Raw genomic sequence first — 21,064 nt, forward strand, 5'->3', positions numbered from 1 at the left:
ACCCCTTCACTTGGGCCTCCAGCCACTATCTCAAATGCTGACCAATCCAAAAGCATCTAGTACAATGCTTGCATTTCTCACCCAACTTGGACATGGCCCCAGTATAGACTACGTGGCTACAGAGTACAAAATATGAAGCTCGGGGCGCCTGGGTGGCTCAGTCGTTAAGTGTCTGCCTTCGGCTTGTGTCATGATCCCAGGGTCCTGGGATCAAGCCCCGCGTCAGGCTCCCTACTCAGCGGGAAGCCTGCTTCTCCCTCTCCCACTCCCCCGCTTGTGTTCCTGCTCTTGCTGTCTCTCTCTCTGTGAAATAAATAAATAAAATCTTTAAAAAAAAAAAAAGGAAGCTCAGACCACTGTGGGGTTCTGAAGAAGCCAGACCAATTTTCAGGCTGTGTGGAATACAAGGTCCATTACGTAGAGGACGAAGAATGCTTTATTCAAAAGTGTCTTTGGGGCACCTGGGTGGCTCAGTTGGTTATGTGTCCGATTTCGGAGTCATGATCTCAGGGTTGTGAGGTTGAGCCCCACGTCAGGCACCGTGCTGGGTGTGGAGCCCGCTTAAGATTCTCTCTCCCTCTCCCTCAGCCCTCCCCCGCCTCCCTCTGAAAAAAAAAAAGAAAGTATCCTTGCCTAGAGTAAGCAGCAGACATAAGGGAGGCTCAGACAGACTTCCCTGAGGTGAGAGGTTCCTGATTTTCAGGTTCAAAAAGGAGCCTAGGCCCTACTGCTGCATTCCTCCCCTATTAGAATTCATCACACTACAGCAGAGAGACTTCTACATTTGCCTCTTCAGTGACGGAATGATCCCATTCATCTCTGTATCTCAAACCTAGCACAGACACACAGAAAGGGCCTAGCAAAAGTTTGTTATACAAAAATTTGGGCAGATAATTGAAACACCTGGGCTTCTTTTCACATGTGTCAAAGGCATACACTAATCATATATTCAACTCTCCGCTTTGGGGACTGAGCTGACAAGGGACTCAAAGGGGTGACCATGAATGCATTTCTGGAAGCCAACACAGATCCTTCAGAACCGGGCCAGAAGAGACACTTGAGAGAAGTTCCTGAGCTCTCCTAGAACAGCTGCATAGTCAGTATTAGCACCGAATAAAACCACCTGAGTGGAGAAATGCCAAGTCCATTTGTTAATTTTAGTTCCAAGCTAAAGCTATCTCTACAACAACAAAATGGCTTTCGATGTGCCATTACCTCTTTCCCCTCACCCCTCAACAAATCCACTCCATAAACCCAGGATCAGAGAGGAAAGTACTGATTCTACATCTCAAGAAAGCTTAAGAGGTTCTTTTTACAGCACAGGGAGATCAGAGACTGAAATGCCCTCCTAAATGCCCCAGAGGCTGCTATGGTCCAAGTCTCTTAGAAGATTATCTGGTTTGCTGTAACGTGTCCCAACCCTTGCTCTCTATCCCACCCTGGGATCCCATATCTTTACCACAGCTCTCATGTAATATTCTTCACATAGCGATCTCCCAACCAGACTAAGAGACCATCGATGATGGTACAGACTGGGTTCCAGTAATTTCTATGTCTCCAATACTATGTCTTCTTATAGCCCAGTATGAATGGTTCCCAAAAGCTGTTGATAGTTTTCATTATAAAAACAAACAAACAAACAAGCCCAAAAAAACAACTACAGGGTGCCCTAACAGACACTCTCTATCTCTCCAGCATTCAACTTTGTTCCTAATTCATGCTCTCTTTGATCTCTGAAAATTGGCATTTTCTGCTCCTAGTTTTGTGGTATAGCCTAAGACCAAGCTGAATAGGCTTTTCACTCTGGTAGAATCACCAGAGTGGCCTCTTTAAGTCAATGAAAAACCAAAAACCAAACCCAACAACCAAGAATAGAGGTACAATTCATAACCCATACTCCTAGGGGTAACCAAAGAAGATCGTGGTGCTTGCCTGATCCTCGGTAGTCATGGTATTAAGCAGAAACAAACTGCTCTCTTGACCATTCCTAAAAGCCAAAACTCACATGTAGTTAGTTGTACTAGTCACTCCTAAGCTACTGGTAAAAGCCTGTGTGGTGATTGCCACTTCTTGATGGAGCTCATGACTGAATATTTTTAAAGCCACCCTACATTCCACTTCTTACTAAGTAAATTATCAGCATCATCACTGCACAAATCTGTATCAGGCTATTTCTTAGAAGTAATTACAGAATTAGACTGAACAGCTCTATCCAACAGACTTTTCACTTTTTTTTTTTTTAAGATTTTATTCATTCAAGAAAGAGAGAGCACAAGCAGGGGGAGAGGCAAAGGGAGAGAGAGAGAAGCAGGCTCCCCATTGAGCAGGGAACCCCCTCCCCGCAAGCAGGGCTCGATCCCAGGTCCCTGGGGTCATGACCCGAGCCGAAGGCAGACCCTTAACCGACTGAGCCACCCAGGCGCCCTGAGACTTTTCACTCTTGAAAGCAGTGTTGCAGCAACCATGATATGTGAACCCTGCAAAGGCAATACTATTTTCAGGAGTCACTCTGATAGGAAATTAGGGGATCCTTTTTGCCTCTAGTATAGGCTCATGATCACTTGGAAAAAAGCATCTGCTTCTCTCTGCCCTGGTTTACCCACCCGGGACATGTTTCCACTACTGTGAGTTCCTCCTGTCATCTCTGGTGTGAGTGGCCCAGGTTGATGGCTCCTGTGAGGTCAAGGACAGAATCTGCTTTATAGATTGCGCACATTAAGGTCCCAAGAGCACTTAGATCATTTGGAGAGGTGGGACAAACTGGGTCTGGGATTCAAAATCCAAGTTCTCAAGCGGATGTTTGGCCTCTGTGCTATTAACTGCATTCTCTGAAAGAAGGCCAGGAACCCTCCACCCCCCCACCACTATGCTAGCTGCTAGGAATAAAAAGGTGAGGCAGAGGAGCATTTGGGAAACGTGTATACTGGTGGGAGATACAACACAACAGAACAATCACATAATATGATGTATACACTACTAAAATATAAGTAAACCTTTTATTGTCCTTAAAGAAATCAAACTCAGATTCAAGGTTGGCAATGAGACCATTTGGAGACCTTAAAGCCCTATTCTGTCCCTTTAGCTTTACTTATCCCTTAGGGACTTCTCATTCTTATGGTCACTGTCACCACCACACAGGTCTCCTGGGTGGGGCTGCTCTGCGTGGCCATACAACCCTCTCCCTAATCCCTGCAACACAGTTACAATGAGGCTGAAATATTCAGACAAAACTACCAAAGGTTCAGAGATGATTAAAGGGCAATGAACACAGTCTCTTGAATTGGATGGTCTGGCTTATAAAATCTACTTGTTTTTCTTGAACTTGAGGTTCCCTATAGTGCACCTCCCAACCTGTCTTCAGGTTGCAAAGTCATTTGTTCTCACCACTTGGAAGTATCCTCAATACCTCCTTACAGTTCAGACCCAAAAAATCACAGAGACACAGGGAGTTCTTTCTCCTAAATTCCTAATTTCTCATCTCAAAGGAATACACACTCCCTATTAGGAAAACCAAAGGATAGTGTTCTTATCCAACAGATCCAAAGAGGTTAGTCATTTTTACAATACAACAATGACAAGCCCAGACAGAGCTACACTTGGATAGTAGCACGATGGGACAAAGCGCTTTGGAAGCACAGAAGGGAATAGGTTCAGCTCTTAGGAACTCGTCGGGGGAGCTTTGCTCCAGAAGGCCTAGCCACCCTAACCTAGTGATCTTTCTTTTCCCTGAAAACCTACAGTCTGAAGCTGAACACTTAATTATTAAATGCTGCGGTTGTTCTTTAATTATTTTCCCACAAGACTATAAGTACCCCTAAGTAAGAAACTGTCCTTTTCTAATATTCCTTCATCCATGGTGCCAGGCAGAGGAGACATTCATGTGAGTGTGAGGGAAATATCTATGTGACTGATAGATAACTGGTCAGGATCTCCCTCCACCTTGGAAGAAATGATGTTCTCTCAATAGGATGCAAAGATTTGATTTTGGCTGCATGTTCAAGGTGAAAGAAGGCTATCAACCTAAGGCAGTGTCTTGATACGACCCTACCCATTTGCCTAGAACAAGTGCAAGTTAGTCTTGATTTTCTAAAACATTCTAAGGAAGGAGAAAAGCCTAATAAGGGTATGATAAGATACCACCTTTCAGGTCCCAACCCTTACAGGTCCCAATAAAGGTAAAGGACTCCTCATAGCTAGGCCTCAGCTAGTCATCAGATTCCACTTGTCATCTTTTTTTTTTTTTTTAAGATTTATTTATTTATTTCAGAGAGAGAGAGTAGGGGGAGGAGCAGAGGGAAAGAATCTTCAAGCAGACTCCTCACTGAGCAGGAAGCCTGATGTGGGGCTTGATCTCATGACTAATGACACATGACCTGAGCCGAGACCAAGAGTCAGATGCCCAACCGACTGAGCCACCCAGGCACCCCTCCACTTGCCATCTTAATGCTGCTTCAGTAACAGTGCAGCTGACTACAAATGGCCCTGCCACACCCGGGGGCCCCACATCCACCTCCCTAAAGCTATTTTCTCTGTAATAGTTTATAAACCAATGGCCAGGGTCCCTCAGGGGCAGTACTGCTGTTTGGAACACAAGAATCATTGTCGTGTGAGGTAGCTAAGGACTTACTGTTCTAGGCCTTATTCGCTCTGAGAGTACAGCTTGCTTCTGTCCCCTTTGCAAATTTTGTTTTATAACAAGCTCCCTCACCTCTCCTTCATGACAGAAGGGGTGCATGAGTCTGGTATGCATGTCTATATGTGTGCATGTGTAGGTGTTGAGGGTGGAGAATGAAATGACAGCTATTCTTGGGCAAGTACAAAACTCCTCTATACCTCTCTAGAAGATTTTAAATCATCTCTTACACAGAAGTCATATTAGATGGCTTACAGTTCCCACATCAATGATCAAACAATACTGTTTATATAAGCCTGGTCATGGTGGTGTCCTGGGCCACTTGGCCCTGAAGTGCCTGCCTTGTAGCATGGCCAACTTCCTCTAAAAGCAACTCTTTTCTAACCTGGTCACACAGCAATTTGGACAGCAAGAGACTAGCTGATGCCAAAGAAGAACTGGCAGAAGGGCAGAAACTCAATCACACAAACAGAAAATGGGTCAGTACGTTATAGCCCTCAAAACCTGCACTCAAATGACAAAACCAGTGAACTTCTGCTCTCAGTTAAGAGCTACCTCCTGGAGGCCATGAAAGAGAACTCTAAGACACAGACTCCCAATTTGCCTTGACTGCTGTCACTCCTATAGGACAGGAATCTCTTAACCCTCCCATGTCACCTGCTCCTGCAACACTCATTCAGACCGGAGTCAAGGATTAAGATTCTTAAGATATATATGTTGCCTGGCTCAACACTAAAAGGTACCTGCTGTGAGCCAATATTGGCTTTCTAAGGACTAGCTATACAGAGCAGTAAGTTGTATTCTCTGTGATTAAATGTCAAATCTATACAAGATCTTCATCATTTCAAAGTTCATTAATGATTGGTTTCTTAACATAGCTTTTTGGTAATGGAATACAGTGTCTCAAAGAGCTGTGCAAGTAAAGCCTTCATACCTTAGATGTGAGATCTCGATGGAAAATGCCTTTGAAGTGAAGGTAGCTGAGGCCCACTGCTATGTCATAGGCCAGTTTCACCCTCACAGTCCACGGCAAATGCAGGTTACTGTCTAGCAACTGTTCCAGGTTTCCAGAGTTGATATACTGCAAAACAAAAGGAAAAACCCAGCCACCATTTGTCAGGAACGTTTAGGCTGGTGGTGAAACCATGAGAGGATAAACACCTAGAGGATAGAGCTTCTATGTTTTTTAATTTTTTTTTAAGTTACTGATGGTTTATAGGGCATCCAGGCACTATGGTAGGCGCTGCACACAAAGACCCCTTCCTTTGCGGAGACGACAATATATTAACGGGTACAAACAGCATCATTTGGTAAATGCTAAAATGCAGCTTTGTACAGGTACAACAGCACTATGAGTGCAGAGGATAAAGTTACAAAGTCAACCTGGGCATGTCGGAGGAAGCTGTACATAGGAAATAAGGAATCAAAAGGATGACCTGGGGGAACAGGACAGAAAGACAATCCACACAGAGGGAGCAGCATATGCAAAGTTATAGATTAAGTGCAAGGTGCATTCAGGAAACTAATTTACTCAATATGGCCAGAGTGCATGAATAGTAGAAACAGGTGAAGCCAATATATTTTGCTAAGATATATGGACTTCATCCTGTCTATGGGAACAAAATAAGCCTTTTAAGCAGAAGAGCAAAATGTTCATCTTTGGCTTTTCAAAGAAAAGATTATTTAAGCAATGGTACGATTGATGGATTAGATGGAGGATATGGAGAAGGGTAAATAGGCAATTATTGCAATAATCCTGGTGAAAGAAGGGTACCTCAGTTAAGGCAATAGGGAAGACACTGGAACACAGCGAGATTCAAGATATAGTTAGATGGCAGAGTTAAAAACAAACACACACACACAAAACTTGATGACTGTCGGGGGGGGGGGTGAGCACAATGAAAATCTCTAGGTTGATCCTGGGCTATTGGCCCCTGGATACTATCATTATTAAATATCCACAAAATAGAGAGAACAGGTTTTTAGAAGAAGCAGCAAGGTTAAAAATAGTGAGGTCAGCTAGGACATGTTGAGTTTAAAAGCTTGTGGGACAGCCAAGGTGGAGATGTCCTAAAAAGAGCTTAAAGTTGAGGGACAAAGTCTGAGCTAGAGACCAACATTTAGGAGGCAGTAACAATGAGCTGAAGTAGTCACTGATGCCAAGGGATGTATGAAGTTGTCCAGGGTTTAAGATATAAGGTGAGAAATTAACAGAATCCAAAGGCATGGTAACATTTAAAGGAGCAGGCAGAGGAAGAACCAAGCAAGAATGTTACCATAGAAGCCAAAGAAGGAGAACATTCCAAAGTGGAAATGACCAAAAGTATCAAATGCTATACAGATCAAGTAAGGTGATCAGGAAAAATGTCCACTGAACTTGCGACTAAGAAGTCACTGGCAACTATGGCCAGAGCAGCTGGTTAAGACCAGAGTTAAGACCAAACTGAACTGAGGAGTGAGTAGAAGGCTATGGAGAAACTATGTGAAGATACTCTTTCAATAGGGGCACCTGGGTGGCTCAGTCGTTGGGCGTCTGCCTTCGGCTCAGGTCATGATCCCAGGGTCCTGGGATCGAGCCCCGCATCGGGCTCCCTGCTCTGCAGGAAGCCTGCTTCTCCCTCTCCCTCCCCCTCTCCCCCTGCTTGTGTTCCTTCTCTCACTGTGTCTCTCTCTGTCAAATAAATAAATAAAATCTTTAAAAAAATGATACTCTTTCAATAAATTTGGCTGTTCATCATTTCTACATACCCATGAAAGGCTGCTTTGCTTTAAAAAAAAAAAAAAAGAGCAAATAAATGTATTTACATAGAGATGATAAGAGTAATAATAATAACAGTAGCAACAAAACAACAATAGCAATAGCTAATATTTATTTATATAGTGCTTACTTTGTGCCAGGCACTAGTCTAAGAACTTTACATTAATTATCTCATTTAATCTGCACATACCCTATGAATTAAGTGTACTATTATTCTCATTTTATAAAAGGCATTTAGAGGTTAAGAACCAGGGTTCAAATCCAGGCAGTTTGGCCCAGAGTTCATGTTCTTTACCACTACATTATATTAGACTTACAGGCCATAGCATCTGAGTCAAAGAGCCTCAGAAGAGCCTAAAATTAAGCTCTTAAATACCTATTTTTGGGGGTGACACTGAATTTTCAAAAGAAGAGGGAACCTAAAGGGATAGCAGGCAAGAGATCTGAATTTTAGTCCAATTCTGCCTCTTAATAACCAATTACCTTTGCACAAATCAACTAATGAGGCTATCCTTCAGTTTTCCTACCTCTAAAATAGATATGATAATTCCTGATTCATGTAACTCACAATGTCATTATGAGAATCTAATACAAGCATATGAAAGTGCTTAGAAAAAAATATAAGTGCCATATAATCTGAGATGTCATGATGTGGTAACATAAGCACCAAAAAGAACCAGTTGGGGGCAGCACGATGCAGCACTTAATATCCTTGGATGAGGTGGATCAGGCTTGGCACCGCAGAGAGAATGGCTAAAAATATACCCAACTTCTCAAAAGGGAAATCTGTCAATCTGCTTCATTCTGCTTGATAATCCATCTTGGAAATCTCAAAATGAGGCATACTGACAGCATTAATACAGCGCCTTTCATCTCTTTATTCTAGTTCAATCTGTCCACAGTTCACATATGAGGAGCCCATTTGCTAAAAAGAAACTGAACTTGCAAACTCCAAACTACCTGGGGGCAATATAGCAGATGCTAATCATGCAGACAAATTTCTTTAGTTCTGAGAGTCAGAAAGAACTGAAACGGTGCTGGTTCACTTCTTTGATAGGGTGACAATGTGACATGGAAGGCCTGACTTCAGGAGCCACTGAGGTCTCCCAACGGAGGGCCAGGCAGAAAAGACTACGATGAAAAGGCTGTATCTGCATTCTCTCTGGGCCAGGCTAAGCCAGGACTCGAGATTCTGGTTCAGAAAAACACATATTTACTCTTTTCAGCATGTCTCTGAAGACCGGAGAAATCCATAGATAAAGGCAGAGGGTGGAGAGCAGGAGAATGGTGAGGCAAGGTGAGGCAAGTCCAATTAAGAGGCAGAACTGGAGGGCGCCTGGGTGGTTCAGTTGGTTAAGCGACTGCCTTCGGCTCAGGTCATGATCCTGGAGTCCCTGGATCGAGTCCCGCATCGGGCTCCCTGCTCGGCAGGGAGTCTGCTTCTCCCTCTGACCCTCCTCCCTCTCATTCTCTCTGTCTCTCGTTGTCTCTCTCTCAAATAAATAAATAAAATCTTTAAAAAAAAAAAAAAAAAAAAGAGGCAGAACTGGAATAAAATTCAGATCTCTTGCCTGCTATCCCTTTAGGTTCCCACACCATTAGTAGGCTCTGGTTTTTCCAGGCAAGATGGAAAAAGCACAAACCAGAACCAGAGAAGGAAACTAAATGGAGTTTATTGTTACAACCCGTTTCTTTTGCCTGCCTTTGGCGAATATTTTTAGAGGGGGCTGATAAGCCTCTGGGCCTTCAGAAACCACAACTTCTGAGCGTCTCGAGGCCTTTGCATGTATGAAGAAGGGAAGTTTGAGATCTGCCAACAAGGAAGACTTCTAAGTTGCTACACACTCTGCGTGCCCATTAGTTGGGACGTTCACTTCCCCAATAAGCAACTCCCAGTGCAGGCTCAGCTGGTGTGTCCTCTGAACAAATCCCTCTGTGGGAAGCAGAGGCAAGATCAACTACACTAGCACATTCAGCTTCCCAGGATGAGGATAACAGTGGCTTTGCTTTGTTTTCTTCCAGACCACTCCCTTGAGCAGCTCTACAAAACAACCTAAGGCATTGGCAATGCATTTAAATAACCTACTGGAGAGAGAAGTTTTTACATTTTTTCTTGTTGTCTTTTTAAACTTTCGAATTCAGAAAACTATAATATCAGCCACTCAAGTGTTATAGGTACTTCAGTACCTCTTAGTGACTGTTTCCCAACTTTATCTACACCAAAACCTGCCTTTCCAACTCGTGGTCTAATAAAATATTATAACAGAGTTTCTACCATTTCATTTGTGTTTGATACTTGATTTCATTAAAGACTCTTCCTAAAAGGCAGTCAATAAATAAATGTGTGTTGGAGACTAAACAATATTATGTATGCAAGAAATCATATGTCAACACCATAAAAAAATCACCACAGGGTCGCAGGTCAAATTAGCGGACACTCCAGTTCTCCACTCATGAAAGTAGAGAAGTGAACCTTTCAGGAATATCAATTAAAGTTATTTCTACAACCATTCAGTGAGCACCTCTCCACTTCCTGTCACCTCCATATGACAGTAAGAACCTGTCAGTTTACATCAACATTATTTTCCTTCTGTGATTACAAGAGTGCATTACACATAGTAAATGTGGGTATATAAAGATGAATAACAGTTTATACCTTAAAGAAGTCCAGTGAAAGACACAGATGTAAGTAAATAATACCAATAACCCTTTAGTAGAGGTAAATACCTGAGGTATGAAAGAAGAAACTGACTCTCCCTGAGTTTGGAAAATTTCAAAGAGGAGATAACATCTGAGTTGGATCCTAAAAGATGGCTGGGAGTTGTGTAGGCTGAGAATATAGTTCTTCCCATATATCCCCATAGGCTCTGATGGTACCAACTCAGACACAGACAGACACATACACATGCCCACATAGAGAATATTCTGGAACAGCACTAGGCAACACTTACCTCTCCATGAGGTAACACTCACTACACCCAGGGCTCCTGTTCCCAGCTGATTTTAGTCAGCTAAAGTAGCCTCACCCAATCATGACCAGTCAGAAGAATAAGACAAAATGGCTGCTTTTTTTTTTTTTAACTTTGAATTATCAATGTACTGATACCTGTAACCAATAAGCTTATCCCTGAACAGCGGTTCAAAGGCATATCCAGAGGCTCTGAAGAAAATATCAACTGTAAGAATAATACTCCTTTTTGAAAAATCTACCCAACTGGCCTGGAGCTAGGGCATTCACCCAAGGCGGATAAATGTGCTACCATCCAACTAACAAAGATCATTTGCTACCACCTAATTAGCAGGGCTGTCCTGAGGAAGATCTGTCCATCTCTCTATCCATCCACCTACACAAACACTGAAAGCCTATTATGTGAAAACACAAAGATGAGTGGGGCCAGTCTCTGCCCTTAATTCACAGTCTAGTTTACTTCACAGTCCAGTCGAGGTGATAATCAACTAACAATTTTTTTCCACACAGGACAGTAACATATATGTTATACAGAAAATATCATTCTAACAGTAATGTGAAAACTGTATGGAAAAGTCAGGAATTGAAGCCAGGCTTCTGGAATCATCCAGGTGGGAAGTTGTGAATAAGACAATGACCACAAGAATGGAAAGGAGGTTAATATCTGGAGACATCTTAGAGGTAGAAGCAACAGGATTTGGTGTTTAATTAAAGGCAGGGAGTAATTAAAACAAATAAGGCATACAAAGTATGTCCAGCATAGTGCTTAACTCATAGTATACAACTCATTCTGCCCACTATCAATATCTTATCTTCATAACCCCTCCCTGGGTTATTCCATTGGTTTTCTAACTAGTCTTCTTGTCCATTTCTTGTATCTTAAACAGATACAGCCCTCATTCCAATCCATTTTCCATAATACAGCCAAAATACTCCTTCTGAAATGCCAACCTAGAGTCAATCCCTTGTTAAAATTATTCAGTGATGCCCTATTACTGTTAGGATAAAATCTACAACCCTTACTCAGCACGGAATATAAAGCCTTTCACTCCTGCTTATAAAGGTCTGACCCCAGGGACGCCTGGGTGGCTCAGTCAGTTAAGTGTCTCCCTTCCGCTTGGGTCATGATCCCAGGGTCCTGGGATCGAGTCTCGCATTGGGCTCCTTGCTCAGCAGGGAGCCTGCTTCTCCCTCTGCCTGTAGCTCTCCCTGCTTGTTCTTCTCTCTCTCTCTGATGAATAAATAAAAATAAATAAATAAATAAATAAATAATCTTATTTTTAAAAAAAAGGTCTGACCCCTGCTTACTTGCACATTTGCACACATTGCTGATCCTTTTATCTGGAATACCCTTCCCTCACCCAGGCCTGGCTAATCGCTCATTGTTGAGGATTCATTTCCATTTCATGGAAGCCCATATGTAGGACTGGGAATAAGAAAGACATTCTGTGCAAAAGGAACACAAAGATAAAGTGCAGAGATTAGTAGTTATTCCTCTACTTTTTCCTGAGTAGGGTGTAAGTAGGGAGAAGGGATGAAGCTAAAAAGTAAAGATGGGCGATACAGTATAGTGAAAAGCCCACATACTATGGAGTTAGACTGCCTAGGATTGAATCTCACCTGTGACTAGCTGTGTGATCCTGGGTTGATCATTCAATTTCTTTAATACTCATCTATAAAATGGGAATAAGAATAGTATCTATCCCCCTAAAAAAAGATTAGTACCTAACCTATAGAGTCATGAAGATTCAATAAGTTGACGTATAAAATGCTTAGAACAATATCAAAGAAAATTCTCAGTATATGTCAGTTGTTACCTATTGCTGTTATTACCATATTTATTATTATAAATATGTAATTTTTTAGAGAAGTTCTGGAACACCAAGATGAAACATCTACAGTTAATTTGTCAGACCAGAGGAGCACTAAAGATTTATAGGTAAAGTATACTATGATCTGCTGTGTGTTGAATCATGTCCCCCCAAAAGATATGCTCAAGTCCTAACCCCTGGTAATTGTAAATGTGACCTTTTTGGGAAATAGAGTCTTTGCAGATGGAAAATCAAATAAAGATGGGCTCATACTAGAGTAGGGTAGACCCTTACTCCAATAGGATTGGTATCTTTATAAAAAGAGAAAAGACACAGACTCACAGGGAGAATGTTATGTAATAAGGGAGGCAGAGATGTGAGTGACACATCTATAAGCCAAGAAACACCACCAGAAGCTAGGAAGAGGCAAGGAAGGATCTTCCCCTCGAGCTTTCAGAGAGAGAGCATGGCCCTGCCAACAGTTTGATTTTGGACTTCCCCTTAAGAACTGTAAAAGAATCAATTTCTGTTGTTATAAGCCACCCACATTGTGGTGCTTTGTCATGGCAGCCCTAGGAAACTAATACATGCCCCAAACTACATTTTAGAAAGATCATGCTGGTAGCAGGATAGAGGAGGAACTAGAGGAAGGTTTGGAGGGTACTGCAACAGTCCAGATGAGAGGGGACCAAATTCCTGACTTAGCGTGCTATTATATTATAGGTATGAAAAGGTGGGCTAGAGTTACAATATGCAGAGATAGAATCTAAAGGATATAGCAACTGGGTGGTAAATATGAGAACTGAAGGAAAAGAAAGGTAACTCAGAGATTCCAAATTCAGGTGTTCAGAGAAGCAAGAGGAAGAGATCCTATCATCTTTCGTGCCATCAGTAAGTCAAAAACACATCAGAAACCAGCATCAATGTCAAATAGCCAAATCAGTGACTTGTCAAACCTCTGTTCTTTGGATAAGCCCTCTGTAGATGAGGGCCCGGGCCCCGACCTAGTTTTCACTGAAGCCCAACAATGCCATTGTGCGAGCCACTATGTTTTTTGGTCGGCTCCAAACACAAAGGCTAGCAGACATCCCATCCTGCTGGCTTGGTTTGAAGAAGAAAAGAAAGCTTTGTTACTGCCCCGGGTAATTTCAGGACAGGCATCCCAAGAGCGCCCTGTGGGAGGCTTGTGCTCCAAAGGAGCCTCCTGTTCTCAGCTCGAGGTTCGGCAGCCACTACAAGCATGTATCCCTCCATCTGCCAAAACCCAAGTTTGCCACTGTTCAGGAGGTCTACCAGGGCTTGCCTGACTGAAACAGTCAGTAGTAATGGACTGACCCAAAGAGAAAGGGAACCCAGAATGTGTTTCAACATATTTAAATGTTTCACTCTGCCTTCATATATGCTTATCTACTGCCCAGAATACTCCTCTTTCCCTTCACAGCTTTGTTAACTTTTTTTTTTAAGACTTTATTTATTTATTTGACAGAGAGAGACACAGTGAGAGAGGGAACACAAGCAGGGGGAGTGGGAGAGGGAGAAGCAGGCTTCCTGACTGAGCCAAAGGCAGACGCTTAACGACTGAGCCTGAGCCGCCCGGGCACCCCAGCTTTGTTAACTCTTATTCATCCTTCTAAACCTAGCTCGTCTTTTATTTTGGAAAGCATTTCCTAACACCCCATTCTATACTTTGTGCCACTTTAGTCCCCTGTACGTATTTCTTTTCTTTTTTTTTTTTTTTAAAGATTTTATTTATTTGAGAGAGAGAGAATGAGAGAGAGCGAGTACATGAGAGGGGGGAGAGTCAGAGGGAGAAGCAGACTCCCTGCCGAGCAGGGAGCCCGATGCGGGACTCGATCCTGGGACTCCAGGATCATGACCTGAGCCGAAGGCAGTCGCTTAACCAACTGAGCCACCCAGGCGCCCCCCTGTACGTATTTCTACTATTGCTTATCACATTGTACTATAACCTTGATGGCAGGGACCAAGTCTTCCTCAACTTTGTGAGCCCAGTATCCAGGGAACAATAAATTGTTGAATGAACAAATGAGTAAGTACATTTAAACAAATGCAGGCAGGTTTTAAGTTCTCTCTTAGTAGAAGCCATCCCAATTCAGTCATTAATGTAATTTAAGATCAAAAGGGAAGTGTGCCTTTAGAGTTCTCTGATAAATACCATCCAAAACAAATATTTAATAATGTCTATTATTGGGGGCACCTGGCTGGCTCAGTTGATAGGGTGTGTGACTCTTGATCTCAGGGTTGTGAGTTAGAGCCCCATGTTGGGTGTGGAGATTACTTAAAAATAAATCTTTTAAATAATAATAATATAATAATGCCTACTATATGGCAGATATTATGGTAGCATTGGAAATAAAATGAAATACAAAACAGTGCATTTGACCACTCAGTGATATAAAATTCTGAGGATACTGTTATTACCCTATCGACAAACTCCTTAAGGTGGTCAAAATCACATGGACTTAAAAAATATAACTGCAGGGCGCCTGGGTGGCTCAGGTGGTTAAGCGTCTGCCTTCGGCTCAGGTCATGATCCCAGGGTCCTGGGATCGAGCCCCACATCGGGCTCCCTGCTCCGCGGGGAGTCTGCTTCTCCCTCTGACCCTGCCCCTCTCATGCTCTCTCTCTATCTCATTCTCTCTCTCAAATAAATAAAATCTTTAAAAATATATATATATAACTGCAGGGGCGCCTGGGTGGCTCAGATGGTTAAGCGTCTGCCTTCGGCTCAGGTCATGATCCCAGGATCCTGGGATCAAGCCCCGCATCGGGCTCCCTGCTCCGCGGGGAGTCTGCTTCTCCCCCTCCCTCTGCTTCTCCCCCTGCTCATGCTCTCTCTCTATCTCTGGGTCTTGAATGAATTAAAAAAAAAATTTTTTTAAATATATATATAACTGCAATCTCCTTTTGGAAATTATAGAAGATATTTCTTTTATCAGTAACTGAAAGAAGCCATAAAGATATCTCCTCCCTCTTCATTCACACTTCCCATAGATAGATATTTAGTATGAACCCATTCACTGCTTAAAGAATATGTTTGCTTAACATACCTGAAGCAGTAAGGAGTGTTTTTCTATGCATGTATAAGCTACTATAAACATCAAAATGACTGTTTATCTACAAGATTCAAAAAAGCATGATTAAGCTTTCCCCACAGATTTTTAACTCTTCCATCAAACATCTCATAATCAAAATCAAATTTGTTTAAAGTAAACATTAAGGGCGCCTGGGTGGCTCAGTTGGTTAAGCGACTGCCTTCGGCTCAGGTCATGATCCTGGAGTCCCGGGATCGAGTCCCGCATCGGGCTCCCTGCTCGGCAGGGAGTCTGCTTCTCCCTCTGACCCTCCTCCTCTCAAGCTCTCTGTCTCTCATTCTCTCTCTCAAATAAATAAATAAAATCTTTAAAAAAAAAAAATAAATAAAGTAAACATTAAAAAACAAATCCGCAGAATAAATCTTCTCAAAGAAATAAACTAAGAAATAGTAAGACTGTTCCCTTTACCCTGTGAAGCTCTACTCACAATCAATGGTTGCAGACATGATTTAAGATCAGGCCAGGGCTCCTAACCACTCCATCCAGTCTGCTTTCATATCCCTAAATCCATAAGGCTATTGGGTTCATGCTTAAAATTATTCTTCCCTCCAGCTTGCTACCCCACATCTACTATAACCCTGCACTCCGCAGACCCACATACGAATCTTTGACATTCACCTGGTGATTGGGCTCAGAGTGAAAAAGCAATCCATTAAGGAGGACAAACATACCCTGCCTCCCCACCAGATCTGAGGAATAGGGGCTTGACAGTGGACAAAATGAAAACAGAAACCAAAAGAAGTTAAGTTTCCAATTAAGGTGATTTATATCAAAGGAACTGCATCTCCAAATGAACCAATCATTTCTCCTACTTTCTCTGCCTATATTAGCATAAAACTTGGCCTCGGAATAAGGAAAAAATCAAGCATAAGTTAAAAGAAGCAAACTGCAAGCTTAAATGCTATCTTCTAGTGGCAAATGGTAGGTGGAGGGGTAGAAAGGGAGGAAAGGTTTCCAACTTGCTATGTGGAAGATAGCTTCCCAGCCCAATAGTCACTCCAAGTGCAGGCAGAAATCCCTTCCAAAGGCTAAGGGTCAAATAGGTAACTAAATACCCTCACGTTCACAGAAATTCATGAAGACTACTACGAGTTATCAAAGGAAAGGGTGGAGACAGAGGACCCAGCCAGTTCTGGTTCTACTGCAGACAAAACAGATTTGAAGTCTGGTGTATACATCTGTATCTACATCCTCAAACAAGAAAGGAGAGCCTTTTCTTTTCCTTGGTTTCAAACCATCTCAGATGACAGAATGATGTGCCCTCTTTAACGAGAGAATGAGAAAAATCAGGTAGTTAATCTTGAGTATAAGTCTAGATTTATTTTACCAACTTCTTCAGAATTATCTTTCCTCTGTCAGCCACTGGCACTCTCAGGGAAGCAGCTAATGCTAGTCTAATGCCAACTCTCACTTTAAGTAAAGCAGCAGATCTGGATATGATGCCATTTGGAAGGATTTTGGGGATTCTAAACTGAAAAAAATTTTTTTCCAAATGACTAGAAGCAGAGAATGAGCATATCACTCAATTCTGAAACCTGTTCCAAATAAATTCAGAAGGTCCTGACACATAATTAACTTCATTTCATGAGTTCACTGAAAACAGGTTCAATACGATGTCTGGTAAAGTAGGCCCCCATAAATACTTGTTGAATGAACTAATGAATGAAGTGTCCCTAACCATCTATGTATATATAGGGATTCCTTCTCCACTCTCCATGAGTCAGCTCTCATCACCTACCTCAGTCTTCAGAGCTTAGACCAGGAAAGTCTTGCCCAAGGAAGAGCCTTAAGTTGGGCTAAGACAAAGACTGAGCCTGGTCTTCTATAGTGAAGAAACTATGCCAATTACAGCATTATGTTAAAAAAAAAAAAAAAAGTTCCCGGGTAATACACACATAGCAGAGGAAGGAGAAATATTCCTGCTATACTCTCCAAGTTTTCCACATCTCAATAAATGGCACCACCACCTACCTAGAAACTGGGGATCATTTGATTTCTCATTCTCCTTACCAAAGTCACAATCAAGACCTTGTGCTTCTATTTCCAAGACAGATCTTTGCATAGATACCACCCCAGTCCAAACCACCCACATCTCTCATATAATCTCTAATGTAAGTTTCTCCTATGGTCGGTCTCCATGCCCCCACTTTTGCCCCTCAACAATCTATTCTCCCCAGAGCAGCCAAGCTGCTATGTTTTAAATGCAAATTGTATCATCTTCTCTCCTACAGAAAACCCTTTCGGCTGCCTGATGTATTTAAAATAAATTTCAAAATCCTTACCATGGCCTGTAAGACCCTGCATGATCTACCCTGTCTTTTCCCCCAAATTCTAACGTTCTTCTATCTGATCTTCATGAATGCCTCCTTATCTTTTAGATAGTCTCAGAAAAGTATTTGATGACCTTATTTACAAGATAAGTTAGTCAGGGGGCAGGGTTAGTCTGGGTGGCTTAGTCGGTTAAGCGTCAGACTCTTGATTTCAGCTCAGGTCATGATCTCAGGGTTGGAAGATTCAGCCCTACATTGGGCTCCCTGCTCAGCATGGAGTCTGGTTGAGATTTTCTCTCTCCCTCTGCTTCTGCCACTCCCCTTGCTTGTTCTCTCTCAAAATTAATAAATAAAATCTTAAAAAAAAGGTAAGTTAGTATCAGCATATATATATTATTACACTATCCTTATTTATCTCACTTGCCATGATGGATAAAAATTTTTTTCAAAAGTACAAAGTATATATTCATAGGGAAAACAATGCCCAAGTCTACAGAATAACAATAGAATATGAAAGAATAGATCTGAAAGGCAACCCATTCTAAGCCCCATACCAGACATTTTCCTTCTATAACATCCTCCTTGCAAATAGCCAAAGCAACTCATATTAGCTTCATCAAGAGAAACAGGTAGTGAAGAGATAAGAACCACACTAAACACAACTGTTCTCCTTAACTGTGGTGCCCTTGGCTAACAGTCCAGCCTCCCAACATCTAACAACATTGTCTTTAGCTTTCCTAGCTTGACAGAAAGGGAGTGTCTGAAGAAGCCCAACTAACTCTTCTAACCCGACCCCTATCCCGCCTTCAGTGACCTGCTACCTATTTCTTGCTAGTGGTAAACAAAACAGAAAACGGCCCCAGTCCTCAGGGAAATATGGGAGAGAGAAAGACAATAAACAAACACTCACATAAATGAAGAATTATATGTTATAAGATGGGCTACAATGAAAAAGAAAAGAGTGCTAACAAAGAGAATCAGAAGCCAACTCACAATCTGGATGTGGGGAGGTCATTAGGAAAAGCCACTCCAATGAAGTGAAAGTTTAAACTAAAACTTAAAAATTGAGGAGTTAAGTAGGTAAAAAGTGGGAGAATCACTTTCCAAATTTTATCTCTCTAATTCTCGGTTTCTTCTTACATAAAATAGCAGTAATAATGAGTATATCTCAGAGGGTTGTCATAAGGATGAAAAAAGAAAATACACATAACACTTAACATTCCAGAAATAACAGCTATTTCTTTAATGAGTATGCCTGATTTTATAAAAAAAAAAGTTTTTGGGGCGCCTGGGTGACTCAGTTGTTAAGCACCGATCTTCGACTCAGGTCATGATGCCAGAGTCCTGGGATCGAGCTCACATCGGGCTCCCTGCTCAGCGGGAAGCCTGCTTCTCCCTCTCCTACTCCCCCTGCTTGTGTTCCCTCTCTCGTTGTGTCTCTCTTTGTCAAATAAATAATTAAAATCTTAAAAAAAAAAACACTTTTTGGGGAGTACCTGGGTGGCTTAGTTGGTTGAGACTCGATTTTGGCTCAGGTCATGATCTCAGGGTCCTGGGATTGAGCCCTGAGTTGGGCTCCATGCTGAGCATAGTCTGCTTGAGTATTCTCTCCCTTTCCCTCTTCCTCTGCCCCTCCCCCTGCTTGCTCTGTCTCTCTCTCAAATAAATAAATCTTCAAAAAAAAGTTGTTGTTTTTTTTTAAAGTGTCCCTGGTACTGCCAACTACAATAAATTATTGGTTTAAAAAAATGAAATATTTTCTTATCCAAAACTTTAGTTGACTTATCAGGTAAGTTTTATTTGTATTGTTTTATTGTTTTATTTGTATTTCCAAAAGTCCAGTTTTATTTGTATTTCCAAAAGTCCAGTTCTCAGTTCTGTTCCTTCTGGGTGTACCAGAAATACATGTTTGACTGACTAGCTAATCTGGATGGAAAAGAAGTTGTTGAGCAAATTAGTTACAGAGTCAAAGGATGACTATGCAAGGGGTGTTATAATTAAACAATGCAAAAGCCATTTAGAAATTATTCCAGGGCGCCTGGGTGGCTCAGTTGGTTAAGTGACTGCCTTCGGCTCAGGTCATGATCCTGGAGTCCCGGGATCAAGTCCCGCATCGGGCTCCCTGCTCGGCAGGGAGTCTGCTTCTCCCTCTGACCCTCCTCCCTCTCATGCTCTCTGTCTCTCATTCTCTCTCTCTCAAATAAATAAATAAAATCTTTAAAAAAAAAAAAAAGAAAGAAATTATTCCATTCATGAGGCAAGAGTTCTAGCCATTCATACAGGCTCTAAAATAAATTTTTAAATGCATTTTTAAAAAGAAAATTTACCTCCACTTTGCTTTTTAGATGGCATAAAATGTGCTTCCTTTCCCCCCTATTCAATCACTCAGTCAATATCTATAAAGTGTCTTCTAACTACAAAGTACTGCTGGGAGATGAGGAATATACAGATGAGTAAAATACTATCCCTATTAATAACCAGCAACTAGTTGGGTTTTTTTTTTTAAGATTTTATTTATTTAGGGGCGCCTGGGTGGCTCAGTCATTAAGCATCTGCCTTCGGCTCAGGTCATGATCCTAGGGTCCTGGGCTCAAGCCCCACATCGGGCTCCCTGCTCGGCAGGAAGCCTGCTTCTCCCTCTCCCACTCCCACTGCTTGTGTTCCCTCTCTCTCTGTGTCTCTCTCTGTCAAATAAATAAAATCTTAAAAAAAAAAAAAGAATTTATTTATTTGAGAGAGAGAAAGTGTATGTGAGAGAGAGCACAAGCAGAGGGTAAGGGCAGAAGGAGAGGGAGAAGCAGGCACCCCACTGAGCCGGGAGCCTGATGCGGGGCTCAATCCCAGGACCCTGAGATCATGACCTGAGCCAAAGGCAGACGCTTAACCGACTGAACCACCCAGGCGCCCCCAAACTAATTGGTTTTATAAAGCACTTTCATAGTTACCTCATTTGAACCTTGCAACATCCCAAAACATTCTTGCTATCCTTTTTGTTTGTTTGTTTGTTTGTTTGAGGAAATCAAGCCCAGAGAATTTAAATAATTTGCCTATGGTTATTCAACTAGTAATCGTGGAGCCTGGATTTTTACTCAAGCCTTTTGACCCCAATCCTGGGTTTCTTCTACTCTGGAAGCTTACATTTATATAGGGAAACCAAAGCAAAAATAACTTTAATACATGGCAGAATGTGTAATAAGAGAGGTACCAAAAATATATATATAGGAGAAGAAGATCAATGAAAGGGCCAAATTTGGCAAGGAGAGGGGAGCAAACAATGGCAAAGAAAGAATCAGAAAAGGTTTTATAGAGAAATAAGTGGACTTTGAGCCAAGTCTTGAGGGGAGAGATTTCTATAGGATAAAGGGAAAGAGCACATCCCAAGATAAAGCAATATTAATAGGCAAAAAAACACAAACCATGTTTAGTAAACACATAAAACCAGTTCGTCTGAATGACAGAGTACTTGTTAAAGAAGACCTAGCAGAAAAAAGGAAAGATGATGCTCAAGCAC

At 41.9% G+C, this 21,064-nt stretch overlaps 1 protein-coding gene across 4 annotated transcripts in view; it reads right to left on the reverse strand.

Annotated features, from left to right (window-relative positions):
- TESK2 (testis associated actin remodelling kinase 2) overlaps positions 1-21,064 on the reverse strand; it is a 111,870-nt gene that overhangs the window by 8,255 nt on the left and 82,551 nt on the right. For 3 of the 4 annotated variants that reach the window (XM_006729002.3, XM_031022995.2, XM_081818337.1), the window contains one exon: positions 5,568-5,714. The exons of the other annotated variant lie outside the window; for it this stretch is intronic. In XM_006729002.3, coding sequence (XP_006729065.1) covers positions 5,568-5,714 — 147 coding nt within the window. The remainder of the gene's footprint in view (positions 1-5,567; positions 5,715-21,064) is intronic. 4 annotated transcript variants of the gene reach the window in all.

This window comes from Leptonychotes weddellii, chromosome 4 (assembly GCF_054177405.1).
Source record: "Leptonychotes weddellii isolate Sample4059 chromosome 4, ASM5417740v2, whole genome shotgun sequence".
NCBI classification, from domain to species: domain Eukaryota; kingdom Metazoa; phylum Chordata; class Mammalia; order Carnivora; family Phocidae; genus Leptonychotes; species Leptonychotes weddellii.